Source organism: Oncorhynchus mykiss, chromosome 24 (assembly GCF_013265735.2).
Source record: "Oncorhynchus mykiss isolate Arlee chromosome 24, USDA_OmykA_1.1, whole genome shotgun sequence".
NCBI classification, from domain to species: domain Eukaryota; kingdom Metazoa; phylum Chordata; class Actinopteri; order Salmoniformes; family Salmonidae; genus Oncorhynchus; species Oncorhynchus mykiss.
In genome coordinates, this window is record NC_048588.1 from 20,724,823 (window position 1) to 20,752,174 (window position 27,352).

The 27,352-nt window shown below is 41.9% G+C and overlaps 1 protein-coding gene across 19 annotated transcripts; it reads right to left on the minus strand.

Moving 5' to 3' along the window:
- Positions 1–85: 85 nt before the first annotated feature.
- On the minus strand, positions 86–27,352 carry LOC110503976 (phosphatidylinositol-binding clathrin assembly protein). 19 transcript variants are annotated; one of them, XR_005039425.1, is made up of 24 exons: positions 26,778–27,352; positions 13,952–14,094; positions 13,580–13,655; positions 13,314–13,431; positions 12,796–12,889; positions 12,406–12,517; positions 12,071–12,177; positions 11,837–11,878; positions 11,054–11,065; positions 10,144–10,229; positions 9,707–9,830; positions 9,355–9,488; positions 8,982–9,082; positions 8,666–8,821; positions 6,552–6,635; positions 6,139–6,234; positions 5,434–5,538; positions 5,241–5,354; positions 4,976–5,006; positions 4,751–4,850; positions 4,503–4,608; positions 2,405–2,512; positions 1,990–2,094; positions 86–1,521 (listed from the first exon to the last, which is right to left on the minus strand). XR_005039425.1 is itself a non-coding variant. In XM_036962101.1 (24 exons), the coding sequence occupies exons 1-23, from the start codon at positions 26,905–26,907 to the stop codon at positions 2,002–2,004; spliced, it is 2,214 nt and encodes a 737-aa protein (XP_036817996.1). In that variant the 5' UTR covers positions 26,908–27,350; the 3' UTR covers positions 86–1,521; positions 1,990–2,001. The 19 variants fall into 19 exon arrangements, 18 of the variants coding, with proteins under 18 accessions (XP_036817996.1, XP_036817994.1, XP_036817993.1 ...); XM_036962101.1 differs by having other exon boundaries at positions 4,503–4,565; positions 13,314–13,416; positions 26,778–27,350; XM_036962099.1 differs by having other exon boundaries at positions 4,503–4,565; positions 9,355–9,482; positions 26,778–27,350.

A 27,352-nucleotide genomic window follows, 5' to 3' on the forward strand; every position in this document is an offset into this window, starting at 1 on the left:
ATATATACTAACCATAGTGCCAAAGATGCCATCACTGTTGCAATATTCACCAACACATTGTAATAAAAATGTTTAAGAACATCACTTTGTGGAAGCTGCTCTTTATTTGAAAAAGAAAGAAAAAAAACTCAGTCAATGTCTGCTACACGTTCTAATTACATAAACAAAAATATAATCTGCGCAGGACAAATGCAGAAAATATCCTGAATCAAACTTAGGTAGAGTCAGATTTTGATTGAATTGCTTTCATATTTCATACATCTTTCACTTCCCTCTCCGTTGAACAGTCAGTTTTATATACACAGAGCACCGATCAACAGTGCCCCTCTCTCACCCTGTTCCACTGGATCTTTATACAACTAATTTACATCAAAACTGTAACCCTTGTTTAGTGTCTGCAACACCCAGACACACTCTCCTCTCGTCTGGCTCCCAGGGAGTCAGAGCTGAGGAGCTGTTGCGGGTAGCGGGTAAAGATGCGTGCAATATAAAAGCAATTCTTTCACATTCAGAGTAAAGGCAGCCATTTAAACGGTCAGTGAGTCGATGGCATGCCAAGCTTAAAGCAAAATGGATCCCACCCCAGTGTGATGCTTCAGAAACGTGGATGAAGTGTTTTTCAACTAGACAGAAAAGTTGTTCCATTGCAAAAAACTCTAGGCACAGAATTGACTATATAGATTACTGACTCATACTGGAACCCCCTACTCCGCTTGCACAGGGGAGATCATGAGATTTGAGCTAGTAAGAATTGTTCTTAACACAAAACTTAGAGCACTAAATGTTCTCCATCATTGCATTTATATGTGTATTTTATATAATATCTATTTTCTTTTCTCTACCTCTCCAATGAAACAATCCAACGTTCATGTTTAATGCTGAAGCACTCCCACAGGTGTTCAATGTACTATAGATTTTTTCCCCCAGTCTTAAAACCAAATAATAAATAAATAAAACACACAAGGAATGTCTACTGTAAACACAGTAAAAAAGACAAACTAAAACAGGTGTAAACGTCATTAGCATCACTACTCGGTGACAGTTAAATAACTAGGAAATGGATGACTGATGATCAGAACAAGAGAGGGAAGGATTCCTCTTTCTTCATGTCCCCCCTCCCCCTCGATTAGAACACCAAGCTGTTACATCCAACCACAGTAGTGTTTCCAAATACATTAGATATCAAAGTCTCTCAGCACCCATAGCTATCTTTACAGATTATAAAATGGTGGTGGAATTCCTATAGGTTTTTGTTAATATTTTTTTTTACAGCAGCATCACTTGAGGTCTTGGACAAATGACAGAATAATGGGTGGAGAATTCTCTTCTTCCCAGCGTCATTTGAACATGGTTTCCATGGTTTTCCTCCAGTCATTGCACTGTTCGTTGTGTTCTTGACATGTCTGTATTTGGGGGGAGGGGGTGAACATTTCTGTGAAGAGTTAGACTGGCAACGAGGACAAAGCTTTGCTGCTAAGTGCTTCATCTTCTGAGAGACACTTCGTATTACATGAACTGCATCTGTGGGTGGAAATCATCATACAAGGATTGATTAGACCAGAGTTTTACCAGCTCACTCATGGTGGTGCTTAAATAGTAAACTGAATAAATGCAATGAAAAGGCATCAATGTCCTCAGAGCAAAAGCAACTGTCACAATGGCAACCTATTGGCTGAAAACTACAATACTATATTTGAAGTCATTGCATGGGGGAAAACGCATATCAGCAAAGACATAACGGCTACCGTATGTATCTGTGGAAAGTGTAAAACTAAGTAAAAAATGCTGAAATGCATCTGCTGATTGTTTAAGCGAGCAAGACACAAACCAATTAATCAGGCCCATATAAAGTGCAAGAGATATAGCCAGAGGAAAAAAACAGCAGTGGTTGATCAGGTGGAAGAAGCAGTGAAATGAAGGAAGAGTAAGCATGAGTGTAAAGCTGCGCTGTGCATGCATGTACATCCGCAAGCACAGAGCATGCTGTACCTAAGAGACGCTCTACAAGAAATCCTTGAGAGAGAGCTGTGAAAATGGGTCCTGTCCAGGGGCTCTGAGAGGACTCTGGCTGGAAGGACTAGAGGCTGCAGAGGGCTATTACAGGGAGAGGGAGAAACACATGGAGAGGAGAGGTCAGAGAGAGCAAGAGTGTGAGTGAGGAATCAGATCGGGTGAAAGACAGGTTACACCAAGGGGGGTAAAATTGCGGACTCTTGAGGAAAGGGATGACATACAGATTTTGTCCCTCTCCTCCTGAGAGGTAAGAGTAAACTAGAACACTGTTGTTAACACACACACACAGCTAATGTAACTAAGCACAGCACTGAATACACCTGGACACTGAACTCAAGTGCATGGTACACACACACACACACACACACCTGAGTATTATACAAACACACACCTGGGCGCTAGATACAGAGCTGAAGGGGTTGGGCGGCCTCATGACAGCCTGGTTGTACATCATGTTGGGTTGGTTCATCATACCCATAGAGCCAAGCTGTTGGGGCGGCTAAAGACAATAGCATAGAGAAACATCAAGCATAAGAGACATGCTACAGTAGATTGCATAGCACAGTTATTCTTATTGGCTATTACCCGTCAGTGCTCTCTCTGCTGTATGGCTATTACCCATCAGTGCTCTCTCTGCTGTATGGCTATTACCCGTCAGTGCTCTCTCTGCTGTATGGCTATTACCCGTCAGTGCTCTCTCTGTTGTATGGCTATTACCCGTCAGTGCTCTCTCTGCTGTATGGCTATTACCCATCAGGGCCATCTCTGCTGTATGGCTATTACCCATCAGGGCCATCTCTGCTGTATGGCTATTACCCATCAGGGCCATCTCTGCTGTATGGCTATTACCTCTCAGTGCTATCTCTACTGTATTGCTATTACCTCTCAGGGCTAGCTATACTTTACACCTATTCCCTTTGTAAATAACAATACATGTTATTTAGCGGACACCTTTACAAATACTTAAAAGTAGGCCTACATAAAATACAGTACATAAAATCAAGTGCATCAAGAGGTGTGTTTTGAGGAGTTATTTTAATGACATGACCGTCTATGTCATATGTGTGTGTGTGTGTGTGTGTGTGTGTGTGTGTGTGTGTGTGTGGGACAAGAAGACCAGCAGAGGAGCAATACTAGCTTATGCATGGCTACGTCCCCCAGTGCTAGCTAGTGCATGGCTACGTCCCCCAGTGCTAGCTAATGCATGGCTACGTCCCTCAGTGCTAGCATGGCTACGTCCCTCAGTGCTAGCATGGCTACGTCCCTCAGTGCTAGCATGGCTACGTCCCTCAGTGCTAGCATGGCTACGTCCCTCAGTGCTAGCTAGTGCATGGCTACATCCCTCAGTGCTAGCATGGCTACGTCCCTCAGTGCTAGCTAGTGCATGGCTACGTCCCTCAGTGCTAGCTAGTGCATGGCTACGTCCCTCAGTGCTAGCTAGTGCATGGCTACGTCCCTCAGTGCTAGCTAGTGCATGGCTACGTCCCTCAGTGCTAGCTAGTGCATGGCTACGTCCCTCAGTGCTAGCTAGTGCATGGCTACGTCCCTCAGTGCTAGCTAGTGCATGGCTACGTCCCTCAGTGCTAGCTAGTGCATGGCTACGTCCCTCAGTGCTAGCTAGTGCATGGCTACGTCCCTCAGTGCTAGCTAGGGCATGGCTACGTCCCTCAGTGCTAGCTAGGGCATGGCTACGTCCCTCAGTGCTAGCTAGGGCATGGCTACGTCCCTCAGTGCTAGCTAGCGCATGGCTACGTCCCTCAGTGCTAGCTAGCGCATGGCTACGTCCCTCAGTGCTAGCTAGCGCATGGCTACGTCCCTCAGTGCTAGCTAGCGCATGGCTACGTCCCTCAGTGCTAGCTAGCGCATGGCTACGTCCCTCAGTGCTAGCTAGCGCATGGCTACGTCCCTCAGTGCTAGCTAGCGCATGGCTACGTCCCTCAGTGCTAGCTAGCGCATGGCTACGTCCCTCAGTGCTAGCTAGCGCATGGCTACGTCCCTCAGTGCTAGCTAGCGCATGGCTACGTCCCTCAGTGCTAGCTAGCGCATGGCTACGTCCCTCAGTGCTAGCTAGTGCATGGCTACGTCCCTCAGTGCTAGCTAATGCATGGCTACGTTTCTCAGTGCTAGCTAATGCATGGCTACGTCCCTCAGTGCTAGCTAATGCATGGCTACGTCCCTCAGTGCTAGCTAATGCATGGCTACGTTTCTCAGTGCTAGCTAATGCATGGCTACGTCCCTCAGTGCTAGCTAATGCATGGCTACGTCCCTCAGTGCTAGCTAATGCATGGCTACGTCCCTCAGTGCTAGCTAATGCATGGCTACGTCCCTCAGTGCTAGCTAATGCATGGCTACGTCCCTCAGTGCTAGCTAATGCATGGCTACGTCACTCAGTGCTAGCTAATGCATGGCTACGTCCCTCAGTGCTAGCTAATGCATGGCTATGTCCCTTAGGGGTAATGGATCCAGACATCCAGCTGACAGATACTGACCATGCCATATCCCCCCATCATGCCTGTGGGTGTTGTTGCAGGGTAGGCCATGACTGGGGGGGTCTGTGGAGATACAAACACACGAATGATGACGCAACATCTTCTCCTACAGAGAATACAGCAGACCAATGTCAAGTCAAGAACTTCTTAACATTGTTTGTCTGCAACTAGAGTGATACATTAGCTAAACACTCATCACAGGCAGATAAGAGCACCAGTACTTAAGAGGCCAGTGTAGTGTGTATTACCATGGAGACGGGGTTCCAGGTGGTGTTTGGGGCTGCTTTGGGCTGCCAGTTGCTACCGCCAGTCAGCCTCTTCTCCCCAGGCTGGCTCCAGTGGATGTCACTGTAGATTAAGACAGCTAATATTAGCACTGGCTCCTAACTGCTGCTGGCTATACAGAACAGTTCTTCATCTAGCACTGACCACAGCACGTTGAAGAGACTGAACAGCATGAACAGCTGACTTACTTTTTCGTTGTGCCATTTCCAATCCCGAGATCTGTAAGAGGATAGTAATATAAATGTGAGATATACACATCCAGAAACAGTTAATTATTCTGCGATAGCTGTGTGACATAGTGCAGTCTAACCTAGGAGTATATCAAATAAAATATAAATAGACACCATGATTCACTCAGGCAAAGATGGGTGTTGATCTCTCTTAAATTCATAGTTCTCTGTTCTGGGAGTTTAACCTGAATGAAATATCCTAGCATAACGTTGTGACACCTACTTCCCACCAGGTTGGCCAGAGAGGAATCCAGGTCATCTCCCAACAGTTTGTCTGACAGCTGATTGATTGAGCACAGGGCCTGATTGGAGCCAACCATGGTGGGTTTCAGGATGTCTAAGGAGGACAGAGAGGTGTACATTGGTTGGATGTGAAACACCATGTGTATCAAACAGTATAATAGTCAACACCTCACCATCAGATTCCATGTTGTTAGCACCGGAAGCTTTGGCTCCAAAGACTGACTCAAAGTCCACTTGGAGTGCTCCTGGGGGAGGGGCCTGTGTTGCTGTGGAGTACCCTGTAAAGAGGTCAGAGGGGAGACTGCTCAGAACACAGCAGGTGCAATGATGGAGAAGTATTATTCCATTGGTGTCAGTCACAGCTGCTAAATAGTTCCAGAAAGTCACCTGACAGAAAATGGTGGTCTCCTTCTAAATGGCTAGTAGAGCTACTCTACCTCTGAATAGACCTGCTACCGTAGAGCTACAGCTTCTCTAGTACTCTACCTCTGAATAAACCTGCTACAGTAGAGCTACAGCTTCTCTAGTACTCTACCTCTGAATAGACCTGCTACAGTAGAGCTACAGCTTCTCTAGTACTCTACCTCTGAATAGACCTGCTACAGTTGAGCTACAGCTTCTCTAGTACTCTACCTCTGAATAGACCTGCTACAGTAGAGCTACAGCTTCTCTAGTACTCTACCTCTGAATAGACCTGCTACAGTAGAGCTATAGCTTCTCTAGTACTCTACCTCTGAATAGACCTGCTACAGTTGAGCTACAGCTTCTCTAGTACTCTACCTCTGAATAGACCTGCTACAGTAGAGCTACAGCTTCTCTAGCACTCTACCTCTGAATAGACCTGCTACAGTGGAGCTACAGCTTCTCTAGTACTCTACCTCTGAATTGACCTGCTACTGCAGAGGGCTCAGTGAGGTAGGGGGCCTGGTGTGGAAGGTGCTGGGCCATGGCCACTGGACCACCACAGAAGGAGTCTGACAAAGCCAAAGAATGAGCAGGAAGAAGGAGAGCAAAGGAAGGCATTTCAAGGCACGGCAAGAAAGGCAAGCAAGGCAAAGTGACAGTACAGACAAAAAGGAGACAGTTCTACTTGTTAGTGTCCCTAATTCTAACAAAATCAAAACAGGAACTGCAGAGTACAAGGATATAAAAATATATCCTATTGAAATCACCAGACTACCCTAACTATAGGGTTATTATGGGGCCACTAAACACATTACATGGGTTGAGGGGTCTATGTTTGCCTATGGGCTCAGGAAACATATGCTGGGATGGTGAGCCATCGTAGTACCTGAGATGGAGTGTTCTATCCGCACTGTGCGTTTGTAATTGGTTGAAACGGACGAGTTTGTGTCAGTAAAGGGATTATAATGATCTAGAGAATCAAAAATAATATTAGTAAGTGAAACAGATTTAAAACTTATACTGCTAAAAGGATACTACAAGAGAAAATAATCAAATCTAGAAGCAATAGCCTATTTGAATACATTATGAAACAATATATATCAGCAGCAGGAAAACCATAATTTGAACATAACCACTTAGTCAGAATAATCTTGGACATGGGTTTACTAGACACTAAAATGTGTGATAAAGCCTCATATTTGACTGAACTGGCATGGGAGCCTATCAAAAGAACATAACCAGTAACTCTACCGTCACAGTGTTAGCTGTGTTTCAAACCTTAGCTTCCATTATAGGACTGTGCTACAATAAAAATATGGCAAGTAGAGGCTTTGCATTCCGAGGTACAAAACAAACATTTAACTTTAGACAGCCATGAGATAATTTACAGTGCATTCAGAAAGTATTCAGACCCCTTGACTTTTCCACATTTTGTTACGTTATAGACTTATTCCAAAATGTATTAAATACAAATTTTCCTCATCAATCTATATACAATACCACATGAAAACAGGTTTTTGAAATTTCAGCTAATGTATTAGAAATAAAAAACAGAAATACCTTATTTACAAAAGTATTCTGACTCTAGCTATGACACTCAAAATTAAGCTCAGGTGCATCCTGTTTCCATTGATCATCCTTGAGATGTTTCTGCAACTTGGAGTCCACCTGTGGTAACTTCAATTGATTGGACATGATTTGGAATGGCACATACCTGTCTATATAAGGTCACAGTGCATGTCAGAGCAAAAACCAAGCCATGAGGTCGAAGGAATTGTCCATAGAGCTCCGAGATGGGATTGTGTCGAGGCACAGATCTGGGGAAGGGTTCCAAAACACTTCTGCAGCATTGAAGGTCCCCAAGAACACAGTGGCCTCCATCATTCTTAAATGGAAGAAGTTTGGAACCACCAAGACTCTTCCCAGAGCTGGCTGCCTGCCCAACTGAGCATTCAGGGGAGGGCCTTGGTCAGGGATGTGACCAATAACCTGATGGTCAATCTGACAGAGCTCAAGAGTTCTTCTGTGGAGATGGGAGAACCTCCCAGAAGTTCAACCATCTCTACAACACTCCACCAATCATACTTTTATGGTAGAGTGGCCAGAGAAGCCACTCCTCAGTAAAAAGGCACACGACAGCCTGCTTGGAGTTTGCCAAAAGGCTCCCAAAGGACCAAGATTGAACTATTTGGCCTGAATGCCAAGCTTCACATCTGGAGGAAACCTGGCACCATCCCTATGGTGAAGCATGGTGGTGGCAGCATCATGCTGTGGGGATGTTTATCAGTGGCAGGGACTGGGAGACTTGTCAGGATTGAGGGAAAGATGAACGGAGTAAAGTACAGAGAGATCCTTGATAAAAACGTTTTCCAGAGCTCTCAGGACCAAGACTGGGGCGAAGATTCACCTTCCAACAGGATGACCCTAAGCACACAGACAAGACAACACAGGAGTGGCTTCGGCACAAGTCTCTAAATGTCCTTGAGTGGCCCAGCCAGAGCCCGGACCCGATCAAACATCTCTGGAGAGACCTGAAAAAACGCTCCCCATCCAACCAGACAGAGCTTGAGAGGATCTGCAGAGAAGAATGGGAGAAACTCCCCAAATACAGGTGTGCAAAGCTTGTAGTGTCACACCCAAGAAGACTCGAGGCTGTAATTGCTGCCAAATGTGCTTCAAAAGTACTGAGTAAAGGGTCTAAATACCTATGTAAAATGTGAGTTTTATAAAAATTATTATACATTTGCAATCTAAAAACCTGTTTTTGCTTTCTCATTATAGGGTATTGTGTGCAGATTTGGGGGGGGGGGGGGGGGGGGGGGATTTAATCCATTTTAGAATAAGGATGCAATGTAACAAAATGTGGAAAAAGTCAAGGGGTCTGAATACTTTCCCAATGCACTGTACATGTAGACGGAAGTAACAGTTATGAGAGACTTCCTTCAAATTCCCACAGAGACACAGGAAGGATATTTCAGGAGGAACAAAGAGCATCTTTACCACTAAACATTTCATGACCAGACGTCCTAGAGGAATAGCTAACACCGTCGGAGGACACGACAGGTAAGTGAGCGGCTGCATCGACAACGACTTTTGACAGGAAAGGGTTAAGGTTTGGCATGGAGTCATCTCCAGCTTCAGCAGAGGTGAAAGGATCTAGGCAGGCAGAGGAGAGAAAGACAGACGAGATACAAAAGAGAAGAACAGGAGGACATCAGAGTCAGACAACAGGAAGAGAGGGAGAGCACGCAGAACAGAACATGGTAGAAGATAGTAGACAATAGAGTGGTCCTGTGGTGGTGGCCGTTTCTCCTACCTGCCCATGCGGTGGCCACAGGAAGCCCTGTAGAACTGGCCTGCATTGAAGGGTTAAACGTCTGCTGAATGTCAAACAGGTCACTCTCCATCTTCAGAGCACTGAGGAGAGAAGACAGCAGTGATGGGATACCTGAATCCACACTGGGACATGTAGCTAAACATCAGCATTACCAGATACACACAGAAGTATTGAGATAGAGGTTCCCCCTAACCACAGATCTAAAATCAGAGCACTCTAAATCCTAACCTTAACCACTAGGGAAATATCTGACCCTGTATCAGTGGTTAGTAGCAATTTATACATAATCCACGCTGACCTCTGGTCAACCACATGAGTGGGTAAGCTTCACAGGTCGTAGGTGAACATTTACCCATTGGAGCAGCTGGGTGTGGAGAAAAGGTCGATGGCTGGGGCTGTGCTGATAGTGACCCCGGTGGTGGAGACAGGAGATGTGTCTGTGGTGGCAAAGGAAGGCCTCTTCGAGAGCTCCTTCAGCCTCTGTTCCTGGGTGGAAAGAGTCCAAGTCAAATACAGTAGGCGATGATTGTAGTTATGCATGTGGGCCATACTGGATCCACCAAACAAGGCTTTGAATTGTTCAAATAATTGCCTGCATACTGCAACATATCACTGTCCTTCACATGTAGATGGGACAGGCAACATGAAACCATGTCCAGTCTAATCATATTGATGTTGTGATCCATGCGTCATGATGGCTGTACCTTCAGTGCTTTGAGACGAGCCTGTTCCTCCTCCAGAGCAGCCTGCTTCTCCCGCTCATCTACTTTAGTAAAAGACATCCCTGTACTGGCCAGCGAGGACACTGCATTGGATAGAGTACTGGCCCTGAAACAACAGTAAACACCTTTAGGCAGAATACTACAGCAACCCTGGCTGAAAACATCAATAACCATTACCATCAACAATAATTAAAGCAATCTTGGCTTAACAGCTTGTGCACAAAGCAAATCAGTTATTGTAGTGGCAGCCGCTTCTAGGCTACCTGCAGGGGGAATAGTGGACTCAGTGCCAAAGACACTCCAATGTGAGACATAGGATATGTCCCAAATGGCGCTCTGTTTCCTATGCACTACTTTTGACCAATGTCCCTATGTAGGGCATAGGGTGCCATTTGGGACGTAGCCCATCCTGTACATACCTGCTGGCAGCGGTGGAGTCTTTGACTTTCTTCCCCTCTAGTGAGGCCAGGTGCTGCTCCAGAGCTTCCAGAAGGCTACTGGGAGCCTGTTGTAATGGAGAACAGCAGTTAGTAAAGGCCAAGGTTGGAAACATGCAGCTACACTGTACTATATGAACACAACCATCTAAGGCAGTGGTGGGCAACCTAGTTCATCTAATGTACTATACATACACTAGCTATATGACTAGAGTTTTTCCTAACAACTTTTTGGAAAACGTTCAGCTGGTCATGTTACGTGGTGAGAAAAACTCTGGTCCCTAACTATACTGACCCATATACCACTATACTGGATTCTAGCACTTTAAAAAAATGTTTAACCTTTATTTAACTAGGCAAGTCAGTTAAGAACAAATTCTTATTTATAATGACGGCCTACCAAAAGGCCTCCTGCGGGGGACGGGGCCTGGGATTAAAAATAAATACAATATAAATATAGGACAGAATACTTTACTGGGAAGTGTTTAGCTCCTCACTAAGGGACAAACACTAACCCGAGACACTACAGAAATACATTGATGGACAAGCAGAAACAAAGGACTGTGGGTAGCCCACCACCAGTCAATGGTTGTACGCGTTTCAGCTAAAAGCCCCATTGGATGAGTGATATTGAAATGTATGTGGATGACACACACCACAGCACTTTCAACATCATATAGTATGTGGTGTTGAATTTGCAATGCCTAAGCACACCTGGGCAGCCATGTGGGATGGGCTATGTACATTTCATGTGACAGAGACCTTTGTGTACAATTTGCTTCACTCCTATAAAACACAATGTCAATCAGACACAGAGTTAGAGTAGAGGCATGCAAAGACAACACCAAAGCAAGTCACAGACACAGAAGAAGAGTGAGATGAGAATACTTACACAAACTGTGAACTAAAGGTGGAAAGATAAGGGGAAATACAGAATATAAAGGTGGTGACGGTCAGAGATAGATAACTATAACGTACTTGAAGGGTATAACTCTGTTACAGGTGCCTCATAAAAAAAATGTATTAGGGGACATAACACACAATTAGTGCACTTGTACTTTCAAGGAAAAGTATGATCCTTGGTCGAGGAGGGATTTTCCTTGGAAATACTGTAATATAACCAGTGTCACTGCAAAGACTGACTATAGCACAACAGGGGTGGGGGGGCCATCTATTAAATTTGCTGTACAGTGTGAAATCAGAAGTACTGTAAGATACACAGTCAGTTTGGACTCTAACACCTTTATTTACTGTAGATAGAGCCTAATCAAGAAGAAGAAAAATGAGAAGAAAAATAAGGTAACAATTGGCAACATGCACTGGAGGACTTCATGCACTGAGCAGTGCCTTATCTCTGGAAGACATTTGTGCAGGGTGGAGTAAATATAGTGCGTTGGAGCAACAGAGCTGATTAAATAAGAGGAGTTAATACAGAGACACATACAAAGAGAATAAAGAATGAAAGAAGAAAATAGGAAGTGACAGTGAGAAATAAGGGAGAGAAAGTGAGAGCGAGAGAGAGAGAGATGAGACAGAGTAGTAATCCAACTGTAGAGACAAATGGATAGAGTAAATTTGGTGTGTAGGCTTTTTGTTCAGAGTGTGTCTCATAAGTTTTACCAGTAGAGCCATCGTATTGCAAGGCTCATTTAGGGAGTTGAGTGTAAGGCCTTACCTGGGAAAGGTCTGGAATGTCTCCTCGATCAATCCCCACCTGCTGTCAAACGAGAATATGTGCAAACTTATAGTGGTGCCTCTAAATTAAAAAATATATATTTTCTACCACTACTTAATTTCTGCCACCACAATTTTCTCACAAAAATGTAAATATATCTGAGGATGTTCCCTTCAATTAATGTATTGAATGAATGAATAGCATCAAACTCAAAGCAGGTGAAGAAGAAATCACCTCTGCCACTTTAAGGAACTCTGAGATTCGGGTCATTCGGGTCAGGAACTTCTTGTAGATATCCAGGCCCTCTTTACACTGGGTTTTCTTCATGTCAAAGTACTTCTCTGTGGTAAAATAAAAAATAAAAAAACAGCAGGCATTTACTCTGAAAGTCTGTAGACACACTAGGGATAAACTCTGTAGAGAATCTAGTCTCCATTAGTAAAATGTAGTACTGTACATATCAAAAGATCTACAGTACAAGGATCTACAAAGCATCTCCAGACTAAACATTTTGAAAGGGTATTGATTAGAAACTAGTGAAGAAAATACAGTTGGAGTTGAGGTTTTACCCAGCAGGTTGATGATGCCTTCGTTATATGCAGCAAAAAGCCTAATGGAATCTTTGAAGAGGAGCATGAACCCTGCATTTATCACTCCGTTTGTGAGCTCATTGGCATTAACCTGAAGAAGACACATCATTCAGTTTCACATAAGCCATAAGTTGCCCTTTTAACACACAATAATGACTTTGGCTTCGCTGACAAACAATTAAAGAGCAGGTCAGTGTGGAGGAATGTGTCCATCTTTTGTTTCAGCCTGTATCTATCTCTGGTTTCAGCACTGTCCATTCAGTAATCAGTATGCCTGACAATCTGTTAGCCCCAGGAACCTTCTCATATTACAGTACATATTACAGGACCTGAGCAGCACAGTTCTGGGGAGGTTGACCTCAGACTCACATTGAAGTCGAGGAGGGCGTCCATCTGGTTTTGTATGATAGGGATGGTCTTCAGTAGCTTCTCTGTATTCATGGTCCTCATCACCCCATCCACCCTGTTGAGATGTGTGTGTAGTGTTAGATAGGTGTTAGAAGCACAAAGGACAGAGAGGGAGGGAATCAGTGAGAATAGCCGCAGCCAGTCAATTTCTACTGCATGTTAACAAATCGTTCCCAGAGTTACAGAAATACCCCTGTGATTACTTCATAGGATATAAAAAGCATTGAACAATTTTGAAAAAAATGTCATTCTGTCATTAAAACTGACAGGAATCTTGTTCTCTTCTAAACTAAATATTTGAGCTGTCATAAATATTTTAATTATTTTTACACCTGCGGGCGACTCTGCAAGGAGAAAGTGTTTATTGTAAGAAATTATTTGAGCCTTTATAACTTCATAGACATACATTCACGTAAGGAGAGGGTCAGTCAAAAAGAAACATACCACTTTCTTTTGTTGATATGTTGGGAATTTCTTACCCTCGCTTTACTTTAGTGAAGTCAAATGCAACCTGTCTGTATGACACAGCCTTCTCATTCAGATATCGACTGTACCTCCGGATAAATGTGGACATATCGTAGCCTGGGAGAGAGAGACCTGAGAAGTGATATAAATCTTACATTTGTCATGAAAACCTACATGAGAATCATGCTATAGTCGTTCATAAGTTATATTGTTTCAGCTTATAAGTATTTGTCACTAACAGTTAAGGATGATCTTGAAAACAGCAGTACTCAAACTTTACCTTGTAAACCACTTTTGTCCAAAAAATTACTGAGGTTGAATAATGTGTTCCTTGAAGCCAAGTACTGGACAAAACGCTGTATCAAAGAAAAAGAGGGATATCAACACGTGTTCTTAATTTCCATTGATCTACAGAAATAGAATGGGACCGGCACACCAGAGTAATTTCCAGATTTATATAAAAATATTGATTATGATATAAACCTAGAAATTCCATGGTTAGCAATTGATTGTCTTAATGTCTGAACTGAAAACTTCAACACTATAGCATTGCTATTATAGAAATACTATATATTACAGACAATAATGTAATGAGTGGTGAATGTAGCTATAGACAAGACTGTAGAGAGTGGTGATTGTAAGCTCAGCTCACCTCATTACCGTAGACCATGAGGTGGTGTGTGGCGATGAGCGACTTGAAGACCACCACCCAGCTCGTGCTGGTGGTCCTTTCAAACAGTGAGTCAGCCAGCTGGGGAATGTTCACGTTCATCTCATTGGTGCAATGGATCAGGTCTAAGGACGAGACAGACAGACAGACAGACAGACAGAGACATGTTAGCGATCGCTCGATGTCTACGAAGACCATGGATAATTGATGCCAGGTAGTAACAGTAGTGGCCAGTAGAGGTTAAAACAACTTTGGATACAAGGCATTTCCCCTATGGGGAGTTGAATTTTGGGTTCAAGTCAGTTAATAGTCTATGAAAGACATTGTTTTTAAATCTGTGCAAACAGACACGGGCACTTTCCCCTTAACTGCAATCTCATTCAATTAGCTTTAATTCAAGGTCTTGCTAATTGCTTAACTATACTCAAGACACTTAATTACTATGCTACGGTACTACAGGCTGCCTCTCTCTTTAATTTTTTTGCCATGGCAATTCCTCAAGAGGGTCTACTGAAGTTCAATAGATGAAAGCCTGATGAATATGTCACCATCTTTAAATCGAACAATATATTTTTGGTCAAATATCTTAAGTACTAGTAGCTCCTTCCGCCACCAGTTCTCTCCACTCGTCTATAGCCTCAGTTGGCCTAAAGCTCTACTCTAATAAGGCCCATGAACCAGTACAAGTCAGCTACTAGGCTAAGTTCCTTTTAAGCTTATTTTCTCTTCACAATATAACATTTTTTTAAGAAGAAAATGGATCCTAAACCATTTGTGTAAGTTTGCTATTTGAGGCCTGGGTCTTTTCTTGGGCACACAGACACGACAATCTTATCAGCTCTGGATAAGGAAACTGAAATTTTGTGGAAAAAGATCAGGGTGCCTTGTGAGGATCAGGCGACGAGAGGCTAATCTGCCTTTGCCTTCCGTCCTGCCAGCTAACGTTCAATCGCTAGAAAATAAATGGGACAAACTGAAAGCACGTATATCCTACCAACGGGACATTAAAAACTAAAATCTTATGTTTCACTGAGTCGTGGTTGAATGACGACATTAAGAACATGCAGCTGGCGGGTTATACACTCCATCGGCAGGATAGAACAGCAGCCTCTGGTAAGACACGGGGCGGGGGCCTATGCATATGTGTAAACAACAGCTGGTGCACGATATCTAAGGAAGTCTCAAGGTTTTGCTCGCCTGAGGTAGAGTATCTCATGATAAGCTGTAGACCACACTATCTACCTAGAGTTTCCATCTGTATTTTTCATAGCTGTCTACATACCACCACAGACCGATGCTGGCACTAAAACCACACTCAGTGAGCTGTATACTGCCATAAGCAAACAGGAAAACGCTCATCCAGAGGCAGCGCTCCTAGTAGTCGGGGACTTTAATGCAGGGAAACTTTAATCAGTTTTACCTCATTTCTGTCAGCACGTTTGCAACCAGAGGAAAAAAATTCTAGACCACCTTTGCTCCACACACAGAGACGTGTACAAAGCTCTCCCTCGCCCTCCCATTTGGGGAATCTGACCATAATTCTATCCTCCTGATTCCTGCGTACAAGCTAAAATTAAAGCAGGAAGCACCAGTGACTTGGTCTATAAAAAAAGTGGTCTGATGAAGCAGATGCTAAACTACAGGACTGTTTTGCTAGCAGACTGGAATATGTTCTGGGATTCTTCCAATGGCATTGAGGAGTACACCACATAAGACAATGGCTTTATCAATAAGTGCATCGAGGACGTCGTCCCCACAGTGACTGTACGTTCATACTAGAGGTCGACCGATTAATCGAAATGGCCGAGTTTCAAGTCTTCATAACAATTGGATATCGGTATTTTTGGACACCGATTTGGCCGATTTTTTTACACCTTTATTTATCCTTTATTTAACTAGGCAAGTCAGTTAAGAACACATTCTTATTTTTAATGACGGCCTAGGAACGGTGGGTTAACTGCCTTGTTCAGGGGCAGAATGACAGATTTTTACCTTGTCAGCTCGGGGATTCAATCTTGCAACCTTACAGTTAACCAGTCCAACGCTCTAACCACCCGATTACATTGCACTCCACGAGGAGACTGCCTGTTAAGCGAATGCAGTAAGAAGCCAAGTTAAGTTGCTAGCTAGCATTAAACTTATCTTATAAAAAACAATCAATCATAATCACTAGTTAACTACACATGGTTGATGATATTACTAGCGTGTCCTGCGTTGCATATAATCAATGCGGTGCGTATTCGCGGAAAAAGAATGGTCTTGCTCCAATGTGTACCTAACCATAAACATCAATGCCTTTCTTAAAATCAATACACAGAAGTATATATTTTTAAACCTGCATATTTTGCTAAAAGAAATCCAGGTTAGCAGGCAATATTAACCAGGTGAAATTGTGTCACTTCTCTTGCGTTCATTCAACGCAGAGTCCCTGTATATGCAACAGTTTGGGCCGCCTAATTTGCCATAATTTTACGTAATTATGACATTACATTGAAGGTTGTGCAATGTAACAGGAATATTTAGACTTATGGATGCCACCCGTTAGATAAAATACGGAACGGTTCCGTATTTCACTGAAAGAATAAACATCTTGTTATCGAGATGATAGTTTCCAGATTCGACCATATTAATGACCTAAGGCTCGTATTTCTGTGTGTTGTTATAATTAAGTCTATGATTTGATAGAGCAGTCTGACTGAGCGATGGTAGGCACCAGCAGGCTCATAAGCATTCATTCAAACAGCACTTTTGTGCGTTTTGTCAGCAGCTCGTCGATGTGCTTCAAGCATTGAGCTGTTTATGACTTCAAGCCTATCAACTCCCGAGATTAGGCTGGTGTAACCGATGTGAAATGGCTAGCTAGTTAGCGTGGTGCGCGCTAATAGCGTTTCAAACGTCACTCGCTCTGAGACTTGGAGTGGTTGTTCCCCTTGCTCTGCATGGGTAACGCTGCTTCGAGGGTAGCTGTTGTCGGTGTTCCTGGTTCGAGCCCAGGTAGGGGCGAGGAAAGGGACGGAAGCTATACTGTTATACTGGCAATTCTAAAGTGCCTATAAGAACATCCAATAGTCAAAGGTATATGAAATACAAATCGTATAGAGAGAAATTGTCCTATAATTCCTATAATAACTACAACCTAAAACTTCTTACCTGGGATTATTGAAGACTCCTGTTAAAAGGAACCACCAGCTTTCATATGTTCTCATGTTCTGAGCAAGGAACTTAAACGTTAGCTATTTTACATGGCACATATTGCACTTTTACTTTCTTCTCCAACACTTTGTTTTTGCATTATTTAAACCAAATTGAACATGTTTCATTTTTTTTTTGGCTAAATTGATTTTATTGATGTATTATATTAAGTTAAAATAAGTGTTCATTCAGTATTGTTGTAATTGTCATTATTACAAATACATTTAAAAATCGCCCGATTAATTGGTATCATTTTTTTGGTCCTTCAATAAATTGGTATCGGCGTTGAAAAATCATACTCGGTCGACCTCTAATATACAGTACCCCCGCTATTGTTATTTACAGCTGCTCTTTATTTATTTGTTACTTTTATCTCTGACTTTTTTTGGGGGGGGGGGGGGGGGGTTCTAAAAACTGCATTTGTTGGTTAAGGGCTCGTAAGTAATAATTTCACTGTAAGGTCTACACATGTGACAAATAACATAAATGATAACATAAATCTATCAACCAGCTAATTATTAGAATCAGGTGCACTAAATTAGGGTTGGAGTGAAAACCTACAGGACAGTAGTTCTCCAGGAACAGGGTTGGAGCCCTGATGTAGAGAATGGGGGATGCCAGTCAAACCTGTGCTTACCCATTCTCATTCAGAGTCAGACTGAGTGATGAACAGATCGTCAGTCTAACAACCAGGCCTGGCTTTCTGGCCTATATTCTCATGTTTTCAGGAGTCTAAGTAGGACAGTATAACCTTCCAGGGCAGCAGTTAGCATGGTTAGCTGATTATTCAGTGAAGACTGGGAGGGGCAACTTTCCCTCATACTGTTAGGTCAAGACTCCTGTACCGCAGGAGTACTGTAGGCCTAAACTCAACTAATAGGTGTGAAACAACAGGCTGGCTGAATCAATTCACAACTTTAGCATAGATCGTTCATAGGATTAAAAAGTGATTAAAAGTGGACACTTTCAGATTAAGTGACCAGTGATCACCTTGGTTTCACAGTTTTCCAGTCGTTCCAAAGGCCAATGTCTCCCAAAATAATTTAGGAAAATAAATAAAGTATGTAGCTAGCCTACTACATGCTTCAGTAGGGGTCTGAACCAGCAACCTCCACATCATTGTACCTGTGCGTCATGCAATATGCTCCCATAATCACGATGAAAATGACATTTGAACGGTAACCTATTATGCATAACCTGCTTGCAGAACTATAACATGCTTGAAATTTAAACACACATACTGAATAAAAATATTAAACAACATGTAAAGTGTTGGTCCCATGTTTCTTAAGCTGAAATAAAAAATCCCAGACATTTTCATTTTCCATATGCACAAAAAGCTTGTTTCTCTCAAATTTGTGCACAAATTTGTTTACATCCCTGTTAGTGAGCATTTATCCATTGCCAAGATAATCCATCTACCTGACAGGTGTGGCATATTAAGAAGCTGATTAAACCGCATTCTCATTACACAGGTGCACCTTGTGCTGGGGGCAAAAAAAGGCCACTTTAAAATGTGCAGTTCTGTTACAACACAATGCCACAGATGTCTTAAGTTGAGGAAGCATGCAAATTGACATGCTGACTGCAGGAATGTCCAACAGAGCTGTTGCCAAATAATGTAATGTTCATTTCTCTACCATAACCCGCCTTCAATGTTGTTTTAGAGAATTTGGCAGTATGTCCAACCGGCCTCACAACCGCAAGGGTGCATTCTGAGCCCTCTCCTGTACTCCCTGTTCACCCACGACTGTGTGGCCACGCACGCCTCCAACTCAATCATCAAGTTTGCAGACGACACAGTGGTAGGCTTGATTACCAACAACGACGAGACGGCCTACAGGGAGGAGGTGAGGGCCCTCGGAGTGTGGTGTCAGGAAAATAACCTCACACTCAACGTCAACAAAACTAAGGAGATGATTGTGGACTTCAGGAAACAGCAGAGGGAACACCCCCCTATCCACATCGATGGAACAGTAGTGGAGAGGGTAGTAAGTTTTAAGTTCCTTTAAGTTCCTTAAGTTAAGTTCCAGCTTCTATCTCAAGGCCATCAGACTGTTAAACAGCCACCACTAACATTGAGTGGCTGCTGCCAACACACTGACTCAACTCCAGCCACTTTAATAATGGGAATTGATGGGAAATTATGTAAAATATATCACTAGCCACTTTAAACAATGCTACCTAATATGTTTACATACCCTACCCTACATTATTCATCTCATATGTATACGTATATACTGTACTCTATATCATCTACTGCATCTTTATGTAATACATGTATCACTAGCCACGTTAACTATGCCACTTTGTTTACATACTCATCTCATATGTATGTATATACTGTACTCAATACCATCTACTGTATCTTGCCTATGCCGCTCTGTACCATCACTCATTCATATATCTTTATGTACATATTCTTTATCCCCTTACACTTGTGTCTATAAGGTAGTAGTTTTGGAATTGTTAGCTAGATTACTTGTTGGTTATTACTGCATTGTCGGAACTAGAAGCACAAGCATTTCGCTACACTCGCATTAACATCTGCTAACCATGTGTATGTGACAAATCAAATTTGATTTGATTTGATTTGGGGAAAAAAGATCACGTTTAACCAAACCAGCCCACGAACTCCACATCCAGCTTCTTCACCTGCCGGATCGTCGGAGACCAGCCACCCAGACGGCTGATGAAACTGAAGAGTATTTCTGGCTGTAATAAAGCCTTGAGAGGAAAAACTAATTCTGATTCTTTGGGATTTGCTCCCCAATGAGTGGGCCTGGCCCCCAGTGGGTGGGCCTATTCCCTTCCAGACCCACACATGGTTGCACCCCTGCTCAATAATGTGAAATCCATAGATAAGGGCCTAACACATTTATTTCATTTGACTGATTTCCTGAAATTAACTGTAACTCAGTAAAATCATTGAAATTTTGTTGCGTTCATATTTTTGTTCAGTATATAATTAAATGTATTAAAATGAGAGTGAATTAAATGGAGAGGTCCTTAGTTGCATTCACTGTTACTTTTGCATCTTTGTGACGAATAGCGTTTCTGAAGATGGTCACACAGATTAAAAAAGGTTTGACGCTGCCATCAAGGATCTTTTTTTTTTAAACATACAGTGCCTTCGGAAAATATTCAGACCCCATTACTTTTTCCACATTCTGTTACCTTACAGCCTTATTCTAAAATGAATTACATTGTCATTATGGGGTATTGTGTGTACATTGAGGGGGGGGGAAAACAAAGCTAAAAAAATATAATCTTACAAATAAAAACTGAAATATTACATAAGTATTCAGACCCTTTACTCAGTACTTTGTTGAAGGACCTTCGGCAGCAATTACAGCAGAGTCTTCTTGGGTATGACGCTACAAGCTTGGCACACCTGTATTTGGGGAGTTTCTACCATTCTTCTCTGTATATCCTCAAGCTCGGTCAGGTTGGATGGGGAGCGTTGCTGCACAGCTATTTTCAGGTCTCTCCAGAGATATTCGATCGGGTTCAAGTCCGGGCTCTGGCTGGGCCACTTACGGACATTCAGAGACTTGTACCGAAGCCACTCCTGTGTTGTCCTGTTGTAAGTTGAACCTTTGCCCCGGTCAGAGGTCCTGAGCAGGTTTTCATCAAGGATCTCTCTGTACTTTGCTCCATTCATCTTTGCCTTGATACTGACTAATTTCCCAGTTCCTGCTGCTGAAAAACATCCCAACGGCATGATGCTGCCACCACTATGCTTCACCGGAGGGATGGTGCCAGGTTTCCTCCAGACGTGAAGCTTGGCATTCAGGCCAGAGATTTCAATCTTCGTTTCTCATGGTCTGAGAGTCTTTTCGGTGCCTTTTGGCTAACTTCAAGCGGGCTGTCATGTGCCTTTTGAAGAGGCGTGGCTTCCGTCTGGCCACTCTACCATAAAGGCCTGATTGATGGAGTGCTGCAAAGAAGGTTGTCCTTCTGGAATGTTCTCCCATCTCCATAAAAGGAACCTTAGAGCTCTGTCAGTGACCATCGGATTCAAATAAAAAAATCAAAACAAAATCAAATGTATTTGTCACATACAGTACACATGGTTAGCAGATGTTAATGCGAGCGTAGCGAAATGCTTGTGCTTCTAGTTCCGACAATGCAGTAATGACCAACGAGTAATCTAACCTAACAATTGCAAAACTACTACCTTATACACACAAGTGTAGAGGGATAAAGAATATGTACACAAAGATATATGAATGAGTTTCTTGGTCACCTTCCTGACCAAGGCCCTTCCAATTACTCAATTTGGCTGGGCAGCCAACTCTAGGAAGAGTCTTGATGGTTCCAAACTTCTTCCATTTAAGAATGATGGAGGCAACTGTGTTCTTGGGGACCTTCAATGCTGCAGAAATGTTTTGGTACCCTTCTCCAGATCTGTGCGTCGACACAATCCTGTCTCGGAGCTCTACGGACAATTCCTTTGTCCTCATGGCTTGGTTTTTTCTCTGACATGCACGGTCAACTGTGGGACCATATATTGACAGGTGTGTGCCTTTGCAAATCAAGTCCAATCAATTGAATGTACCACTGGCAGACTCCAATCAAGTTGTAGAAACATCAAGGATGAGCAATGGAAACAGGATGCACCTGAGCTCATAAGCAAAAGGTCTGATGAGGTATGTTTTTAATACATTTGCTAAATATGCAAAAAAAAAAAAAGTTACGGTTTGTCATTATGGGGAATTGTGTATAGATTGCTGAAGATTTTTTTATTTAATCCATTTTAGAATAAGGCTAACGTAGAAAAATGTGGAAAACTCAAGGGGTCTGAATACTTTCCGAAGGTACTGTGTAACACACACACATATGTACGTATATATACACACACACACACAAGATATGGAATCATATTATGTTTCATTGTTTTGATGTCTTCACTATTCTACAATGTAGAACATAGTCAAAATAAAGAAACCCTTGAATGAGTAGGTGTGTCCATACTTTTGACTGGTACTAATATATACAGTGCCTTGCGAAAGTATTCGGCCCCCTTGAACTTTGCGACCTTTTGCCACATTTCAGGCTTCAAACATAAAGATATAAAACTGTATTTTTTTGTGAAGAATCAACAACAAGTGGGACACAATCATGAAGTGGAACGACATTTATTGGATATTTCAAACTTTTTTAACAAATCAAAAAATGAAAAATTGGGCGTGCAAAATTATTCAGCCCCCTTAAGTTAATACTTTGTAGCGCCACCTTTTGCTGCGATGACAGCTGTAAGTCGCTTGGGGTATGTCTATCAGTTTTGCAGATCGAGAGACTGAAATTTTTTCCCATTCCTCCTTGCAAAACAGCTCGAGCTCAGTGAGGTTGGATGGAGAGCATTTGTGAACAGCAGTTTTCAGTTCTTTCCACAGATTCTCGATTGGATTCAGGTCTGGACTTTGACTTGGCCATTCTAACACCTGGATATGTTTATTTTTGAACCATTCCATTGTAGATTTTGCTTTATGTTTTGGATCATTGTCTTGTTGGAAGACAAATCTTCGTCCCAGTCTCAGGTCTTTTGCAGACTCCATCAGGTTTTCTTCCAGAATGGTCCTGTATTTGGCTCCATCCATCTTCCCATCAATTTTAACCATCTTCCCTGTCCCTGCTGAAGAAAAGCAGGCCCAAACCATGATGCTGCCACCACCATGTTTGACAGTGGGGATGGTGTGTTCAGCTGTGTTGCTTTTACGCCAAACATAACGTTTTGCATTGTTGCCAAAAAGTTCAATTTTGGTTTCATCTGACCAGAGCACCTTCTTCCACATGTTTGGTGTGTCTCCCAGGTGGCTTGTGGCAAACTTTAAACAACACTTTTTATGGATATCTTTAAGCAATGGCTTTCTTCTTGCCACTCTTCCATAAAGGCCAGATTTGTGCAATATACGACTGATTGTTGTCCTATGGACAGAGTCTCCCACCTCAGCTGTAGATCTCTGCAGTTCATCCAGAGTGATCATGGGCCTCTTGGCTGCATCTCTGATCAGTCTTCTCCTTGTATGAGCTGAAAGTTTAGAGGGACGGCCAGGTCTTGGTAGATTTGCAGTGGTCTGATACTCCTTCCATTTCAATATTATCGCTTGCACAGTGCTCCTTGGGATGTTTAAAGCTTGGGAAATCTTTTTGTATCCAAATCCGGCTTTAAACTTCTTCACAACAGTATCTCGGACCTGCCTGGTGTGTTCCTTGTTCTTCATGATGCTCTCTGCGCTTTTAACGGACCTCTGAGACTATCACAGTGCAGGTGCATTTATACGGAGACTTGATTACACACAGGTGGATTGTATTTATCATCATTAGGCATTTAGGTCAACATTGGATCATTCAGAGATCCTCACTGAACTTCTGGAGAGAGTTTGCGGCACTGAAAGTAAAGGGGCTGAATAATTTTGCACGCCCAATTTTTCAGTTTTTGATTTGTTAAAAAAGTTTGAAATATCCAATAAATGTCGTTCCACTTCATGATTGTGTCCCACTTGTTGATTCTTCACAAAAAAATACAGTTTTATATCTTTATGTTTGAAGCCTGAAATGTGGCAAAAGGTCGCAAAGTTCAAGGGGGCCGAATACTTTCGCAAGGCACTGTATATGTATATATATATATATATTTTGTATCTGCCATTTTCAGCTACAATAGTCATTTACAACATTAACACATAAATATATATATATAGCAGTCTGATGGATGCCTCGTCTGATTAAGCAGGCTGTAATTTACAATGAATTGGTATATACAGCCTGAAACTAATGCCTGTGAAAATGTTCCTTACAAGTCAGAATGTTGAATACAATTACACTCACCAGTTGTCTGTGTGGTTTGTCCTTCAGCTGCTCAAAATTTGAGACAAAGTATATACCAATTAATTGTGTATTACAACCTGATTAAATCAGACTACTGGAGTCCAGAGGAAAATCCTTGTGCCTGGCCCCGACTGCCATAAAGAGCTCTCTGTACCAAATAACTATTACTCCACTGGCAAGTAACCAGGCAGCTCTGCTACACAGACAGCCAAACCATTCAGACCTCAAGTGCAAGCACAGCTTTGGCTAGGACTATAGTTGGCTTCTTGACTTCTGATTGAGCAAATATTGCAAAGGGATAGGCCTACCAACCAATATTGAGAATACAATTCTAAAACTATTTGAGTGTACTACAGTTGATTATAAAAAAATAAATATATATATATTTTTTTTAAACACCCACAATCATGAATTGATTATTGATCAAACTATACCAGTCCATTTATGCATAACACCCCATTGAAATGAAAGGGCATCCTGACACATTCTATTTCCCTTTCCTGTGAGCAATTGCTACACTTTTGTAACTAGAGACCAGGTGAGTGAGACAGACCATATAATAGTTGGAAGTGACATACACCCCTTGACTTTTCATACATTGTTGTGTTAAATGGATTTAAAAATGATTAAATTGAGATTGTGTCACTGGCCTACACACAATATCCCATAATGTAATTATGTTCTTAGAAATGTTTACAAATTAATAAAAAATGAAAAGCTGAAATGTCTTGAGTCAATAAGTATTCAACCCCTTTATGGGTTGAAAGTTCAAGAGTAAAAAAAAAGTCACATAATAAGTTGCATGGACTCACTGTGTGCAATAAGTGTTTAACATGATTTTTGCATGACTACCTCCTCTCTGTACCCAACACATACAGATAATTAAGGTCCCTCAGTCGATTCATCCACAAAGACCAGAGAGGTTTTCCAATGCCTCGCAAAGGGTACCTATTGGTAGATGGGTAATAAAAAAATACATTGAATATCCATTTGAGCATGAAGTTATTAAATTACACTTTGTGTGGTGTATCAATACACCCAGTCACTACAAAAATACTGGCGTCCTTCCTAACTCAGTTGCTGGAGTGTAAGGAAACCACCATGAGGCCAATTGTGATTTTAAAATAGTTAGAGTTTAATGCAGGGTTTCCTCTAACTTGAACTTGATTGATAAATTATAGTCACTGATTAGTAAGGAACTCCCCTCACCTGGTTGTCTGTTGTAATTGAAAGGAAAAAACAAAAACCAGCAGACACTTGGCCCTCCATGGAATGAGTGACACCCCTGTGCTAAAGTAAAACTACCAAACAATGTGGCAAAGAAATTTACTTTACAAGCATTTCGCTACACCCCCAATAACATCTGCTAAACACGCGTATGTGACAAATAAGATGTTATTTGATATGTCCTGAATACAAAGGTTATGTTTGCGGCAAATCCAACAACATCAGAGTACCAATTTATATATTCAAGTATAGTGGTGGCTGCACAATGTTATGGGTATGCTATTCATTGGCAAGGTCTGGGGAGTTTATTTAAAGCACAGGCAAAATCCTACAGGAAAACCTGGTTCAGTCTGGTTTCCAACAGACAGAGAGGGTGAAACAACCTTTCAGCAGGAAAATATCCTAAAACACAAGGCCAAATATACACTGGTGTTGCTTACCAAGATGACATTGAATGTTCCTGATTGGCCTAGTTACAATTTTGACTTACATCTGCTTGAAAATCTACAGCAATAAATTAAAATGTCTGTCTAGCAATGATGAACAACCAACTTCACAGAGCTTGAATTAAAAAAATAATAATAATGTACAATCTAGGTGTGCAAAGCTCTTAGAGACTTACCCAGAAAGACTCACAGCTGTAATCACAGCCAAAGGTGATTCTAACATGTATTGACTCAGGTGTGTGAATACTTAAGTAAACTAGATATCTGTATATCTTCATATTCAATTCATTTGAATTTTTTTTAATCATTATTGGGTATTATGTGTAGATGGGAGAGAAAAATATATATTTAATCCATTTTGAATTCAGGCTGTCACACAACAAAATGTGGAATAAGTCAAGAAGTGTCAATACTTTCAAAAAGGCACTGTACATGTGCGGTCCCCAGCAATGACACACACCTAGTAGTGATGATAATGTAGGCTACACCTTACGAGACAAAGTATTCTACTCTGAAAAATGAACAAGGTAGTTTCCACAGCTGAGCTGTTCAAATGTGGTTGTTAAACCCTCATCTTATGGTAAATAGATAAAATAGGTCTACTGAATTTACTCCCTGGAACATATATTTTGCGGGTCATTTTTGTATAGCCAAAACGTTAAATGTGTTCTATCATGGAGAACTTGTCAATAAATTGTAAGATAAGATACACTATGAATGATAAATACATGATAACTGTTTAGGTCAGGGAGGGCAGCCTAAAGCTATGCAGAATGAATGAAACCACTTAACAGGCGGCTAGAAAGCTAGCTAATGTGACAGTGATGATGAGTAGGCCTACTCTGAAATTATCATAAAATCTGATATTACTGTTAACGTTAAATAATGTTACGAGCGGTCTCATTGTATGCTCTCGTTTTGCTAAAATGTATGCTCTCGTTTTGCTAAAATGTATGCTTGATACATTTTGACAGGAGTTAACATAGCAATAACATTAGCCTATCCACTCAGGCTTCAGGCCTTATCAGCATCGCCATAACTCACGAGATGCAGACCTCCGACTGGTTTTAATGAATGACACATCAGAAACTCTCGATAATTTCGATACTTACAATCCAAATGTTTCTTTTTCGGACCCATTATTTCATGTGTGGTGGCCTTGCATACTGTTTTCGACACAGCAGATCCAGTTACACTGTGCTGGGCTGCAGTTATCCTGTCAGTAATGCTCTGCCCCGACATCTTCGTTTATTGATGCAACAAAGATTTGAAAAATCACAATGTCTATAAAGTTCCAAATTAATTGAATTATAAAATCTCCACGGTCGACACCTCCAGTCCACCACCTATTTAAAAATAAAGAAAAGGGAAAAACTTAAAGAAAAAGACAGGGCGACGAGGCAGAAGAAAAATTATACTACACAATTCTAACGTATCCAAAGCTTGATTATTTCAGTCCAGTGTTGATCCGAAAAACGCCTTTGATCAAATGTATTTCATAAATAAAGATGCGGTGGTACATTTGGTAGGCTGACTCATTCTCTGCCTATTTCTCATCCCGATCTCTCGCTCACTGGATCTCTGTGTCTTCCTATCGCCACTCCTACTGGGTTTAAAGGACTAGACGCATTCAGGGAAATGGCGGGCCTGCTCTGTTCTCAGAAATGTTAGAATGTATGACGTTTAC